The sequence below is a fragment of the Anopheles moucheti genome, chromosome 2, assembly GCF_943734755.1.
Source record: "Anopheles moucheti chromosome 2, idAnoMoucSN_F20_07, whole genome shotgun sequence".
NCBI classification, from domain to species: Eukaryota; Metazoa; Arthropoda; class Insecta; order Diptera; family Culicidae; genus Anopheles; species Anopheles moucheti.
Genome location: NC_069140.1, coordinates 9492845 through 9509102, shown reverse-complemented (window position 1 = coordinate 9509102; position 16258 = coordinate 9492845). Strand labels below are relative to the sequence as shown.

The following is a 16258-nucleotide window of genomic DNA, read 5'->3' as shown; positions in this document are numbered from 1 at the left end:
CCTCCTAAAAGTTCATCAAAATTCGATATTTCTCACAATTCCTCAGAATTCAAAAGTCAAGTACTCCTCAGAATTCCTCAGAAATTGGAGGTCTTACTTTATTTAATTGACTCAGTGCAGCTACGACGGTTGAGTACATAATTCAACCCCTCTAATGAAATCTTTCAATTGAGCTTAATCTCACTTAAGATCAAGCAAATAGCTAAATTGCCATCCATGTAATGAGAACCATCGAAAAACGATTGTCTTACAACGCATCACTATTATTTTACCTGAATGACCTACAAAACCATACAAACCACCGATGCTGGGAAGATGTGAAGCCCAACGTAACGTTATGTGACGGTGCCCAAAAACTCGTAAAAAGAAAGTCCAAGTCTGCCACCTCGCGCTCCTGATACCCTGAGAAGCTTTCGCTTAAGAATTGTGTGAGAAAAACTAACGCATCTCCAACGCTCAAGTACGCATATACCAACGTACGCCCTTTTGACAGCTGGCAGGTAGTGCACGAACCTGCACACTATAGAGCCCTGCGATACGCGGTTACGCGGCCGGTGACGCTTTGCTTTACAATCACATCGCACTGGTTCTATTGGTTCACGATTACGATCGCACTAGCAGCAGCATGATTACGCCACGCGTACGTACGTCTTCGATAGTTACACCGTTCCCAGCGTACACATTTTCCGCAAGATCACTACCAACCCCACCACGGTGTACCGATCACTGACGGATCGCTCACCATAATCCACGATCCGATCGGATCGTTTTGAACCGGTCCAAAAAAGGGGAGCATTATGATGCTAAGGGTGGCCCCCCCGTACGGTGCATTCGGTTTTCATCGAGATCGATGCAAATTAACCCGCCTACCTACCGTATTTGCTGTCGTAAAGCAGCAGCTATTCGAGAGAAGCGGAGAAAAAATGCGTTCGCCCTGTACGACGGGGCGCGCGCGACAACACTTCCTTCCCATATGTGCAACAAACGTCTGCAGCTAAGCCCGGCGTGCGGTTGTGTGGCTGGAAACTGTGGCATAATCCACCATCGGCAGAGCGGGTGGAACAAAAGGATGGAAGCTTTATTTTTTTTGCTGCGGTTTTCTTCTCCCTACGAGATACACATAATGTTATTTTTTTATGACATGATCTTTTGTCTTTCAATCAAACGTTGAAGAATGTGATCTCTTTCTCAGCCTGACAGTGTGAAAGCAGGGGCTATCGCATTCGGTCGGTTCGATGCCTGGGTGGGAAGCTTCGTTTGACGGCCCGCTTTGAGGTTGTAACCCTTGGGACGGCCGTGCGTTCATGCTTCCAGAACGTTACCCAATCACTCCACAGCTACCATGCATCTTCGTCATCCGCCAATACCGACCGACGTGCACTACCGATACTGGGACCCCGACTGATGATGAAACGTGCAGGAGAAAGAGCGCTTTTTTCTCGTAATCACTCGGGAATGCAACCGACTGTCACTCAGGTCTGCACCTGGCTGAAGAAGAGTATCTCTGAAGCGGCACACAAGCAACCGGCACGTCCGATTGCTTCAGCTGCAGGAGAAATGCGTCCGCCACCGTAATCGCAGGCTGGTCACGAACCGCGAATACAGCAAATGGTTGAAATACAACCCGGACTACCAAACGCGCGACAATATGCGCTTTTTTTGCGCAACACGCACACGATACATCGGGACAGAGGACAATCGGTGCAGTGCAGTGATAAATTATATCATTTCGAATTCCGATTTCGATTTCGTTCGGGTCGTTGAACGCTGGACGGTGATGAATTGAGATCCGTTCCATGTTCCCGACCGGCGCGCAAGCGTTTCTCCTGCTTCTTATGCTTATTTGACATCATTTGAAGTTCATATTGGACATAAATTATAGCAGGTGTATAATGCTACAGGTGTGCAGAAGGAAAGCTCACCAAAATTGTTTCTCTAAATGATTTAATTTGTCTGGTTTGGATCAAGCATTGCATTCTTCTATAATTGATGCTATAATATAACTTGAGCACTAGTGATTACTAACATTTTATAGCAGATTAATTTGAAGGGTATGTCTTCTTTTAAAAATTGGCTTGTGATGTGTTAAAGAGCATTATCGATAATTTTCTACGTTTTTACTAAAGCATTGCCGTAGTTTCATAAATTTAAAAATTCTATTCAAATACCTTTTTTATAGCAAACATCCTGCACATTTTTTAATAACTCCGTTAGCGAAAGAAAACAATTTTTTGAGCGTCGGAGTTTGGACGAATTTTAAATCATCTCGACTTCGGAGCAGCCAACCTTCCCGGTCCGATGAATGGAAATTTCTAATTCATTTGCATAGCTCATTACTACCGATGTCACCCATTACTGATGGGCTAGATTGATGGCGGCATCGATCGAAACCATACCCGTTTCGCACAGCAACACCAGCAAATGAGGTAAAAGCCAGACAAATCCACAAAAAGGAAAGAAAACTCAAACCCAACGGGCACACACTGGAGCTATTCAAATTTTACTACTTTCACACCGACGCCTACCGATGGACAGGTTTTTGTGTTGTTTCGGTGACAAAAGCATGATCGCTTTGGTTCTTTTCGTTTTGTTTGGTATTGTTTTACTGCTTCGATGAAAACATCCTCAAAACATGCGGTGTGATCTTTCGGGATGACACATTAAAAAAAATCACATTCATTTCGCCCAACGACGTGTCCATCAAGCTCACCAGTCGAGGGATAATTGTTCATCTTCTCATTCGTAAGCTTCTGTTTGTACGATTCTCAAGCACACCTCACCGCGGGAACAAATAGCACCAGGTAGCTCTAGGCAAATGACAACCATTTCGCATTAATGCCAAAGACCACATCGTCGTCGTTACGCGCGTCGAGAGGGAAAGGTGTGTACAGAGACTCACCCCAGAGGGAACTCAGCGGCGGAACTAATGAAGTTGACGATAAGGTAGCGCCCCGGTTTTCGTGCTCGGAAACATCGGAACGGCTTGTATTTGTCGATTTTATGGTCCATCAGGGTGTATTTCAACATGACCTGTGTCATTTCTAACACTGCTCCCACTATCGAGCAAACTAGTGAAAGTGTTGTCCACCAAGATTCGAAGATGCTTATCGGCAGATGAACCTTTCAATTCCACAATACTTCGGTAAGGCGTCCACGGCGTACCACATCGCGCTGTTTGGGATACCATTTTGTTTGCGCTTATACTTATGCACTTTTAGAAAAAAGGGCACATCGGTACACAACGAACTGCACAATGTCATAAGCAGTGCCACAGGAAGTGTCCACCAAACGGTCATTGAAACCGTAAACCAAACGAAAGTGAAATTGTTAGGCCCTCCACCCCAAAAAGTGGTTGTAAAGCAAGGGAGGAAAGAAAAAAAATCAACTGTACCACAACACCATTATCATCAGTGCCCCGGGAAGCGAGGAAACGAAACAACAACCGTTCCCGTGGTTTCACTGTCCTCCGGGGAAGCCACCAGCCCTACACGGGTGACGGCAGGCGGTTCATCGCATTCGCGCAGGTACTTGGCGCTCTCAACGAGCACTTCCGTTCGCTCATCACCCGTATCTAAGTGTCTCCGGTAAGGCCCGCAGGAAAGTGTTGCGAAAGATCCCAATAATCGACCGTCCGAAAGTGCACCTTCATCGAAAGTGTTTTACTACACTACCCCTTAGCCGCACGGCCGCGCGATGTGCTGTGGGAGACTACTAGCACGAGTCGAAAATTCGAGTTGGAAAAATGAAACTGGCTCGCTATTTCATTTACCGTATCATATTTCACCGGAGATTAAACACAATCATCATCGATTGACTGGTCGCCTATCAACTCGATAGGCACGCGCATTATTACGGAAGACACTGGCTAAAAAGGGCGACCCTACTACAGGGCCCAGGTACCTCAACCGGAAGGAAGTTGCATCGTGCGATGGAGACGAACCCGGCCGTACTCCGCCACCATGGCTACACCATGGCTCAATTAGTGCGACCGAACGTGTGACCAATCGGTAAATGAAGGGTATCTCACTTCGAAATGATTGGCGACATGCGCCGATACAAGATACAAAACGTTCCGTCGATCAGCACTGCTGGTGGTGGCTGTTAGCGGCTGGGAACAACACCGTGTTTCTCATGGCAGAGCTAATTTGTAGCATATGAGAGGATGTTAAGTAAATGTCAGCATTAAAAGGAAAGCTGAAAGCCCACACACCAAGTTGAGTTATTACGGTTTGTAATTGGACATGAAGGGTACAATAAGGTACAAATCAGTGTTGGGAAGCTATTCGTTTGATGTTTTACATTAACACTAAAACAATACTTTGTAGCTTTAACATTTTCATTAACAATAATGTATTAAATTAATCAATCTTATTAAGCATCGATTGTGATTTTAAAAACCAATTTGTAATAAAGCTTGCATAACTTTAGGTGCATTTCTCTCAATTTGTAGAGCCAGCATTCCCACATTATTTTCTTGGGTAGCGATTTGAAATTCTTGTATAGTTCGTTCTCAAACTGCTTGATTGCTTCTTAACTACAACCGGATCTTATTATGTCTAAGCATCTGACGTCTAGCCACAATTGTGATGTACCTGAACATTCTTCTCGCGAGAGACATGGGAAAATTCTTCATCTCAAGCTCATATAAAGTCATCATCTTCCGCGAGCGTGCGATCACTTCCTGTATGAAAATTACGATCGGTTCACCGTATGTCCATTCCGCGACACACCGTTACCCGGCGGTCCGCTTTATGCGATTTTGTGCGTACACCCGGTTCCGGAATTGTTGGGACAAGTTGCTGCACTGCGCATCAAGCGGCGTAGCTACACGTATCGCATGTAGGAGGAACAGATCGTGCGGCAGATCGAGTGCATCCCAACGCTCTCATGTCTCAACTGCCGGCACATGGAAATGATTTACCGTTTGGATGAAATCGTGACAACGACATCAGGACGCCCTATCAGCGCTTCGGCCGGTGCTGGAAGACGCACAAGGCACGCATTCGCAAGCGCCGTTTTTTTAAACTAACTTTTCGTGATCTGCATGTCACCAGTGCGGCCAATAATGTTTTTTTGTTGTTTTTGTGTGTCCAAAATAACAAATCACCGATTGAAACCAACATTTGGACGGCCAGAAACGGTCACCACAAGTCACTCACCTCGTGCGATTGCTGAGCGGAATTTTTAGCAGCCTTTCTCTCCTTGCGACATCCACCACCGGCTCCTGCCTGGGCAGCTAGCGCAACCTGGAGCTCCTTCTTGAGCTGCGCTATGCTGCGATCCTTCGATTTCAGCTCCTCCAGCTAGAATTTCGCGCAGCGATGGAAGAAAGAGCAAACAAAAATACATAAAACAACGGTAAGAATTTAAGATTTGGGTCAACGTTGTTTAACGGACGGACAAGCACTCGATTTGTTCTTCCCAGAAGTAGCGATTTTTACAGCGATTCGCACGGAGGGGCATAAAACGGTACGTCATTTTTCACATTTCCAAACATCTACCTTCAGTCTCTAGACGGTTGACCAAATTCCCAGTACCAAACGAAAGGTAGATTAATTAGACCTTCGCCCCACTGATCCCATTGTCTGCGAAGAAGGCAAGCTTTAGAATTGTGTCTTGAGCTGAAATATCATACAACTCGCGGGCGATGAAGTAATAAACCTAGTTTGATTCATTAGTTTTCGCAAACTGGAACAGCAACGGCCAATGAATTGAATACAGTTTGATGGTGATTACGATCTGTTATACGCAACAATAAAAAAATCAAACAAATCGTTTTGAAGCTTCATTTCTCAAATGTTATTCAAACCGCGTTATACACTGCACATTGAAGCTGGTCTAGCTGGTAGAAACAAATCATCGCACTGGAACTCTTCAAACATATTTTTGAATATCCACAGCGAAGACAAAGCCCAACACAACCAGCAATTTGCTTCCCATGATTCATCATCATCCATTTCGGCTGGAATCGAAAGTACCGAGCCCGTAAAGGTAGCATCTTAATGGCTGCAATCTGTAAAGAAACTGCACTGTGTCTGACGGTTCTGCCAAAATCCATGGGAACGCCCTGAAGGATCGTTTTCAGCGTTCTTGCTGCTCTCCCGAACGTTCCGCTGTCGAGACCCTCAGGATGGGGCTACGAGGGATGAAATTCATTCAAATGCTTAACGTAACCATACTTCGCTTCCATACCGACCTTTCCACGTAGGACGATACCGGTACGGCAAATCAAGGAATAACCTGCAATAATCGTCCAACCATCTCCGCTCCGGCGAGGCATTGCCGGTGAGGAACATTATCTTCTTCGTTTGTCCTTAGGCGAAATGCAGAAATGTGAATGAAATGCGAAACACACTAAATTAACTTCTAGCCCGTTCATGAATTCATTTCCAATGCTCGTGTGCTCTGGGCTCCACCTTCCGAGCTCTGCTACCGGACCACAGTGCATGAATGGCAAAAAAACATAATGCAGCATCCTAGCGACTAAAATTGTTTTCCAGCTTCGGGCGTTACCGGAGGAATTTTGGTGCGATCGTAAATTGCCCACCAAGTAATTACCCGGTCGTCAATTCGGATAAGCCATGCAGGCTGATAAGTCGCACCCGGTTCTCACGTTGTCTCGAAAGCGATCGCGCTGCCATTTCCGATCGTTCATGCGCCGTGTGCCGCATCATTTTTTTTTTTTTGCCGCTCGCCCCTGACGAAAGCTGCACAGGCAGGATCTGAAGGTTATCTCTGCCCGAGTGAAACAAATTCAACACGGCACGATTTTTGGGTGGCAAAAACCATCCACCTGAAACGACACAACAAAGCGAGGAAGCACGAAAAAGACGACGAACCGGACTACGGTAAGAGGATTGAGGATTCCGCACGGCATCCGTACGGCCATAACTATAACGTTTGGATCCGGGAAAGAATCTCGTCCGAACGTTTGGCGACGCGGGGAGAAGCCCGAAAATGCAGCATAAAGAGCGATCAGACGCAACGCGTCCGAACGAAACAAATGTTTTACGATCGTTAGCTTAAGATACCGGCATCTAGGTGGTTTGTGGTGTTGAAGAACCTTTTTGTTTGTCTTATTCGTCCACCATGACTCATCCCATGATATTTCGGAGCGCGTTTGACCCGGAGTTGGACTGGAAAAATGGTGTAAAAAAGGGTTTAGTAGAAACCACCCGCAGTGGTACCGGGATTCAACGGATCAATGCCAACCGAAGAAGCTTATTCGTGGAACTGGCAGGGTCCGGCATGGATAGAATATGTCATGGATGCAAAAAAGGCCATAATACCTTTTATTAAAATTCACAAGTTGGGACGGAAACTAGATACTATCCACCATTTCAATGTCAAGTATGGAATACACAAGGATGCTGCCCAGCCGCCTGTACGTGACTATGTTGTGCGCAATGGATGACAATGAAGCACAAACGATTCGTTTAATATCTCCGTATCATAAATATTTCGTCAAGACACTCTAATCTGGAATCCCCCGAAAACCGCTCAACCACAAACAGCTTATTTGGGCGGATCTTCAAAGCGGACGAGATGGGCCACAAACGAAGTTCGAAGGTATGCAAATGCCACCCCGGACGGATCAGAACTTACCATACGCTGGATTTCGTTTCTAGCTGACTTGGAAAGTTGAGTCAATCGTAGTTCGTGCAGATCCCGCTGTACGCGAATATCGGAAGCTTTCTGCCGTTCAGCCTCGGAGGAAATCTGTGAAGTAACATGAAGAAACAAAACACCCGTGTAAGTATGGCTGTAGTTGAACCCCGCGGAACATGAGCAAACATGGGAATTAAGACAAACCGCAACAGACGATTGCTGTCAAGGTTCGAATATTTGTGCCACTGTCAGTGTTTCCCCCGCAAGGTACTTACCATCCCGGCACGCTGAGATGATCGATTCGGATCGAAAGTGAAAACAATGCACAATGCACCGAATGGGTTCCGAAATGGTTTAACAATCCGCTCAACTTTGCCGATCTTGCCGGCTGCTAGTCTGGTCGGGAATTTGCATAACACGGAAGCAACAGCGAAACGGTTTCCTGACGCGATACAAACGGACGGTTTCCTTCCATTATTCTGTGCGCTAGAAGTCGTGTTACTCATATCGACCAGCGCGCCCTGACGCGCTACTGGCGCTAGATGATGTTAAACTGGTCGGAAAGCGAATGCCTTCACAAATGCCTTTGCTGTATGCATTCTTTGAATGCTCCAGAATGCTCTCACTCTGCGTACTGCAGCACCGAACACAATCGAACCATAACTCAGTCAGCAGCGTTGTGAAGCTCACAGCAAAGGGTGTGTGGTGGAGTCTCTCAAAGGCCCCACTATCTACCAACACGGGTGCGCTGATCTATCGTGTAGAAAGGGAAAACTGATCCCATTGCATTCCGGTTGCACCGAGATCTTGCTGCTCGATCGCTGATTGACTAATTATGATGGTGCCCAACAAACAATTTGACGAAATTTTTAAGCGTTGTCCGAGCCTTTTTGGTCGAATCAAGCGTCGTTTGGTTCTGCGCGCAGCTAAATCAGCAAGATTGGTTCCGAATCTTGGCTAAATGTGCGTCAAAGGTTTGGGTCTTTGATTTCCTCCCGCACGAAAAAATCGAATTGGTGCGATCTATTGCTCTTCTTCATCTTTTTCCATGGCTTGTTTGCATTTTGTCTGCGGTGATTACCGCTTTGACAGATTGAATGAAATAGAAATGTAAACAAAGCCTGTCCTGTGATTAAAGAGCATCTCCTCTGCTTAAAGTAATCCTTTTAGTTAAATCTGTGCAACAATCTTTCATTGGTGTTAATATATTCAATCTGTGGTGTTTCTGAATACTCTGGTAAGTAAATAACGTGTGCATGTCGTACAATACTTGTGCCAATGTTGTTTCTTTGAGAACAGTGTTCTGTTTGGATCTTCCGCTAATAGGTGCAACATGGAAACCAAAAGAAGCCGTGCGACTGGTTCGGTGTACAAGATCCGTAATATTAGATTCATCTTCATCGTAACAATTATATGATGAATGTATTGGAAGGACATTGCTACGCGGCCAGAAACAAGATATGGTGGGTGATATCAACATTCGTTACAACTTGCCCATTAATTAAGGACATATTTTTCCAGACAACGCGCAACGATGGTTTTGTTGTTTTCTTCAGCTGTGCGCCATTATGGTTCAAAGAAGGGTGATCGGAAAGCGGATTCGAACGATACAATACCACAATATATCTACAGCGGAGATTAATACCACAATATATGGAGCAGCGAATAATTTAATAATAGCAGACCAAATGCTAAAGATACTTTTATGTTGTAGGTAGCATCATATAATAAAATAAATATTATTTTTACAAATATTTTGCATCTATAAATCTTGTCCTAAATATTGTTTACTGCAATGCACAATAGATGGCGCTTTCGTAAAACGTCCCGCTAGATTTTCATCGAAAATGCTCGAACGCGTCTTCCTTGCGAGCTCGAACAATGGCTCGAACGACGCTCGAACCGGACCTGTTCGAGCCTCGAACCAGTTCGAATTGTTTGTTGGGTGATTTATTCTATCTCGCGCACCGGTTGCAACCCCCGTTGGTGAATGGAAAAATAGCATTTGAAGTTAAATCTTTGCCAGGAAGTGTTTAGCACAGTGATCTTCAAGAATTATTTTTAGAACAAGCTGTATGCAGTTCTATTCGTAAAAAAAAAAGAGATCAATCTCACATGAGCTATGTAGTTTTACAGTACTTAAGCAATGAAACATTGTGACATTGGTTAAATATGAATACATTGGATTGAGTTCAGTAGCTTTAGTATACGACGTAAAAGTTGAGCTATGTCCTCACTGGCTTCAATATTCCCCGTCTAGCTATGCCAATTTTTGGAGCATAATGTTAAAGAATATCTTTTCAGTTGATCTGACTTTGTCTAATTCCACAGTTCAGGAACTCTATGTCCCTTTTACTTATTCTCGTGTTTATAAATAAATTCCAGCAATACGGCCTGGCCGTTCTTGAAGAAATAAAAAAATAAATAAATCCCAAATTTATAAATTCGTGGCATGAGTGGAACACTTTGGTACAGCATAAAAAGTACATCATTAAAAAAATACTACTGTCAGTAACTACCCCTCAAACCAATAAATACTATCCTCACTAGGAAAGACAAATGTGGAAGGAACGATAAAAATCACCATACAATGTTTGCCTCAATACTCAAGAACACATAAGTAGCAGGAACTATGCCATCAACCACCCAATAAATTCCATCCTTCAAACGTTACAAAACGCAAATTAATGCGAGGTGACATTCGTTCCGACTACCGACCATAAACTCATCCACTCCTGCACATCTGCAGCGATAAAAGCGATTTCAAAATCATTTCATTTCAATTAAAATGTCATCAAATCCTTCAGCGTGTCAGCTTTACCGTCTGCATAATCAGACGATGGTCAAAAACCAACAGAACAATCCTTTCAGTTCCGTGCTCCGATCGCAAACGTATTCAATAAATTGTTTGCCACATAATCATATCGTACGGTAAGCGTATATGGTAAGTGCTGCAAACAGCGTGGCCCAGCAGGGAAGCGTTACGAGGTTTTTCGCTACACGTGCTGTACTGTGCTAGGATCACCCAGTCCGTGTGGTATATCGCACCGGCGAAGGACATCACAACAACTCAACGACACAGCGAATTCCACCACCATCCGCACATCATCCTTGGATGGTTTGTTTGCATTCTTTTAGGCGCACACGCATAATAATTGTTCGCAGATCATTAAGTAATTCTGACGTTCCCGCGAATCCTCCACACAGCCATGCAGTGCCCTCCATTCAGGACACCCGCGTCCGAGTACGGGTGAAGGCTCACACGAGTGACGATTCGCGACTACCGGCGAAGGTCGCTGCCGAATCACAATTAATCGAACAGATTTGCATGTCCCTTTCGTACGGATACGGCGATGCTTTGGAAGAGGTGTGCATGTGATTAATGTGTCACTAGTCCCCAACTCCTCCCGTCGCCGATATTCCGAACCGGGAAGAGACCTTCCATAAATTGGCATTATTTATGAAACACGATAAATAATCGCCCAGGCACTGGCACAGTACACACAACGAAAGGGAGATCGAACTTTCTACGGCAAAAACAGCGATATCGCCTATTACCCGCGCTGTCGCGTGTTCTTGCCCCGCGCGAGAAGATGATGCCTTTTTAAGGTTAAATGTTGACGTATGAAAGGGAATGTGATGGAACCAACGGGGTTCGGTTTCCCCACACAGGCACAAAACCCGAGTTTGAATACTTGAAATGACAATCAAATCCATTTATTTCCTTTTTTGGATGGGAACTTCCCGAGGCTACCAACCCCTTCAGGCACCCCACTTGCAGGCCTCTTCATCTGCTGCAGGGGCGCATTGAGGAATGTTTCGTAATTTCAAGCGTAAAAATTTTGCATACTGTCGGACTGACACCGATCCGCAGATGATGAAGATATTGACCGGCTCGAATTGATTGCTATCTGGCCCCGCTATATTCACGCAACCTCCTAGTATTCCTGCCTCCAGGTATAGTGGCGTACGGCAATGGGCACGTTTATTTCTCTCTTTTTCCCATCGCAAAGGAAAACCAATTGATCGGTAGCTGACACCATATCGATGTGCAGTACAGGGAGCTTATGTTCATATAAACCGATTCGGATACGTTGACATTGGCAGCGCAGTCTGCTTGACGCGGGGCCAAGCAATTGAATGCGCAGAAAACAAATTGCACAGCCATGACATTTGCGTAAGAATGGAATTTTGAAGTTGCTAGTGGCATACGCCACGTATCATTCTTTTTGGCAACAAATTAATCAACATGTAATTGAAAGCAGGACATACAGCTGTCGATCGGAATTCACTCATAAGCTTATTGATTACCTCATTCTGACCCTGATAAGTACTTTGTGCGTACAATGTTAACTAATGAGCTGCTGATGGTGTACGGGGAAAAATAGGAAAACCATAACGACAGATTCGAATCAATGCGAAGTGCAGTACGCAGCCAACTCGTTCGCAACGACGACGCAGCCATATTGCACACAAGCAAAGCATGCAACCCGTTCCACCGCTCATAGCTTGTATGCAATTGGAATTTTAAAACGATCGGAAATTGAACTGTTCAACCGCTTTTCTTGCTCCATTTCTACTCTGCCTCCGTGGAAAAGAGTGCACTACACTTACTTGATATTTTTCCTCTAAGAACTTGTTTGTTTCCCGCAGGGCAGAAATCTCCTGATTCAGCTTCAGAACTTCCAAACAACACTGCTGCTGATGGTGCGGACCGCGTGTCTCCGAAGCCCAACCGCCTTGGGGTTCTTGGTGTTCCGCAGAACCCCGGTGTGCCCGCTTGGCCGGCGTACCACCTCCCACGGACACACTCGGACATTGGCCCTGGGTGTGGCGTTTCTGATGCTGCAGAGCTTCCTGCAGTTTCTTACATTCGGATTTCGTCTTTCGCAGATCGGACTCATTTTGGGCCCTGTGGGCGAAGAAGAAAAGGGTACGTGTAAACTAAACTTCCCAACGAATGAACGGTTCATTTAACAACCTACCGTAACACCCTGACGGCATTCCGCTCCGCAGCCAAGCTACTTCGGAGTTCGCTCAGTTCTAGCCGCATCTGTTCATTCTGGGCCAGCAGCTTCTGGACGGTGTGTGCATTGTGGGCTTCGGTCACCTGCTGCTTCTTGCCCTTTGTGGGTGGCGTTGCGGGCGAAACGGTGGCCTTTTGTTGCCCCTGGGACGATGCCTGTATCGTCCGGACGTCCGGTTTCGGTGGAATCGGTGGTTTGCATCGTACGATCACTTTCTCCTCATGCAATAGCCCTATCGGTGACGTTGGATCACTTGTCTGATGTTCCTGATTGGTCTTGAGATCCAACTTCAAACGTTTCCCGTTCGCTTTGGCAAGATTACCCAAGGCTTCCGAAGATGGTGCTGGTTGGGTGGATACAGTCGATTCCTTTCCCATTGCTCGATGGTCTAGCGATGGTTTTCCATCCACAAAAACATTAGCGTCTTGCTTTTCTGACGTCTTCTTACGTTTTTGTCTCACGTTTGTTTCCTTCGGATTACCACCCCGTTCCGTGTGCTCTACGTCACACTTTAAGGATGCATTCTTCACCACATCTCTGTAGGATCTTGCATTGTCTTCACTACTCAAATGTTGTTCTGTTGGGGTTGCACTATTGAGGATCGTCTTCACCGAACCGGTTGAGCCGTTAAATTGCTGATCTTTATTCGCCATTATTACGTGCTTGATTTGATGTGGTCTTCACTGTAAATTACTAATCTCTTAAACGTCCCGGCGTCGCTGCTGTGGCTCTTGCTGATGCGTATGCTGATGCTCTCCACGTAGGCAGTACATTTAAATTTTAATTTTAACACTAACTTCCGCACACTGCAGGCGAGTTTTGGGACACGCACTGTTGTCACTTTAATTCAACTTTAGTTTCAATGTGTCGTGCACTGTTCATATGCACTGAGGGGGCTTCGTCACTTTGATTACGCGCCGTAAGACCAAACAGGATGACGGTGACTTGTCGTATTGTTGTCTGGTGTATTTTGGTTGGTTCAACGTGTCGTGCTGAGGGGTGTTGGACGTTGTCGTGCCAGGGAATAAATCGATCCTAGTTTTACGCCCCGGTCCCGGTCCTGTTGGGTGTGGCTGGAAGTAAACTGGAACAAGAGAATATACAAAAAAACAACAATGAATACATCATCATTAATGAAATAAACAAAAACCATGTATCATGGCAAAGAATAGACGAGCGAATGGGTAGTTTTGCCATCACATATGGGTTACGTGTGAAGCAACTTGATATAGAGGTGCAGTGCCCTTTACTGTGTCATGGAGAAGTGTCAATATTTGAATAAAGTTTCCTTATATTTGTAACAAGAAAGGTCACTATCAAGGATTTTAATGTGTTTGAAATATCCCAAGAATATTGTGTAACTTTAAATTGCTCATTTGCAGAATTTAAAAGTTATCTATAAACTTAAACATTCTAATCAAGGCACAAGTAGGATTCAATATAAATCGTAGAGAATATGTAAATCTTTTAACTTTAATATATGCCAAAGGATATTGTATTAAAAATTACAACTAAATTATATTTACATTTTACTAAGAGTTTGGTTTTGGATATTCGGAAACAACAAACCAATTCAACCCTCTCAGACACATGCTCATGGGATATTAATATTATTCAACACACAACGCTTTCATTCAACAAGTCCAGCACAGATTTATACTACCTCGCTGCTAACCCATAAAGTATAACAAAACCCTTCGGTTTTCCGTTCGCTTCATTCCAACGAACGTCGCTGTTATAAATTTTGGACATGATGTCATTTGGACATGAACACCCGCGAGCTGCCATGGAAGGATTTGTTGTGAAAACTAGGTGCGGCCACACGACGGTTTACCATGCCCGGAAAAGACCGCGTTTAGAATATTTTTTTTTGGTTGGCGGGGATTTGCATGATGTCAACCATCAATGAGCTTCCCGAAATAAAAAGGGCACACACATCCTTCCAACGCTGATGATTAATATTCAACATCATTTGGGAACTGCCTGATTGAGCTCGTTTTGCGTCAACGAGTTGGGGATGCGGTGGTGTTTGGATAATGTGCTAAAATTATTTCCATACTCTGCTTATTATGTTTCAATCATAATCTGGAGCAAGAAACATTAGGAGACTGTTTATGCTGTGGTAAATTCCATTTACGAAAAGCATAAACCATCCTCTTGTAATCCAATGCCCGGTGTGCTCCACGTGCTCACCCCGTTGGTGTTAATGATAAATCGAATGTTTAGAAGATGATTCCACTTCTTCCGCGTGAAGCATACGCACATCAACGCAGCGACGGCTTCACAGTAGCCAATCGATCAGTGCTAGTGCTGCTTAAACTCGTTCCGAAGTGTTTCCAAACTAACACTTCCCAAACACCAACATTTCGCAGCATCAATCGTCTCAGAACCGACTTCCGCCTGTTCTGAGCCGAAAGCGTGCCAGACGGAAATACTGAATTCTCCGCGTTTTCTTTGCGCATCTTCCTCTCATCACGGGGAAAAACAACACCAGTACTGTCTCCAACTGCCGTGTGGGTAAAAGTGGGGACTGAAGTTTGACCGTCCCACCGACCAATGGTACTGGTGGGGCTGACACTGAGCTCTAAAAATCTCCCGCCAGCAGTTGCAGACACACGATCGCTGATGAACACAGACGTTCGATATTTATAGCTGCACAGAAAGGGTAGTAGCGTTTTGTGCAGCTGCCGTTTGCGTACTCGCTCATCATGCCAATTGGATCGGAGCGTAGAAAAACAAAGCATCGTTTAATTGAACCGTCTCATTGACACGCATTCCCATTGGGGGGTCCACATGATCGCGCACAATGAAAATGATTCCAAAATCCTGTTCTTTGCACTCCAAACGGGCACCTGAAGAAATGGCCTCATTCCAGCAAAGGTTGTTCTGTTCCATGGACCTTAAGACCCAATGATAGCAAGCCGCATCGAGTTTACTGGATTCAATTAGCTAACTGAAGCGTATTTACTTTTCGATAAAAGTCGACAAACAAATGATCTCGGTTACTTCCACGTACTTTTGTGTGCTTTTGTGCGATGTCGGAAAACTCTTAAAGCGGCTTCGGTGTCTCTATTTGTTCTGCGCAAAGAACATGGTCCAAATTGGAATACTACAGATTGTGCCGAAAGCATACCAAAGCCATCGCCACGCAATCAACTCCGAAGAATTCGGAGGGTATTGTGCAATACCCTAAACGAACTGTGCCACTCTTATCTCCACCCTTAGAATTAGTATGCTTAGAATTTTCCTTTTACGCATTTTGCGATTATTAATTTTTCCGACACTCCCAACGCACACTAGCACGCACCGGGTGAGTCTTTTCCCTCCCGAGAAAAAGCTATATCTCGATCAGATATTTTTGGATCCCTTGGCTGAAATCATTCGCGGTAGTATCATACAGTTGCTTTTTTTTGTGCCGCTACTTTTACCGCTGCACTTTCTCACGATGATGAAGTATTTGTGAGTATATCATCCCGGCCACGGTCATGGATGTTGGCTGAATGTGGGTGTAATAATTTTGCGCATCATTATTCCAAACGATCTGCCACAGCTGAATGTGCGTTTTCATTGCAAAATGGCGTCTGTTCGGGGTAATTGTTGGTCCCGTGCCTATATGTGGGGGT

The 16258-nt window shown here is 44.9% G+C and overlaps 1 protein-coding gene across 3 annotated transcripts in view; it reads right to left on the bottom strand.

The window, feature by feature from the left end:
* The window catches only part of LOC128299185 (protein lava lamp), an 85209-nt gene that overhangs the window by 65447 nt on the left and 3504 nt on the right, over positions 1-16258 (bottom strand). For all 3 annotated transcript variants that reach the window (XR_008287290.1, XM_053035066.1, XM_053035067.1), the window contains exons 2-5: positions 12594-13719; positions 12223-12520; positions 7606-7719; positions 5160-5303 (exon numbers count right to left, since the gene is read on the bottom strand). Coding sequence is in view for 2 of the 3 variants with exons in the window: in XM_053035066.1 (XP_052891026.1) it covers positions 5160-5303; positions 7606-7719; positions 12223-12520; positions 12594-13288 (1251 nt within the window). In the remaining variant the exon portion in view is untranslated. The remainder of the gene's footprint in view (positions 1-5159; positions 5304-7605; positions 7720-12222; positions 12521-12593; positions 13720-16258) is intronic.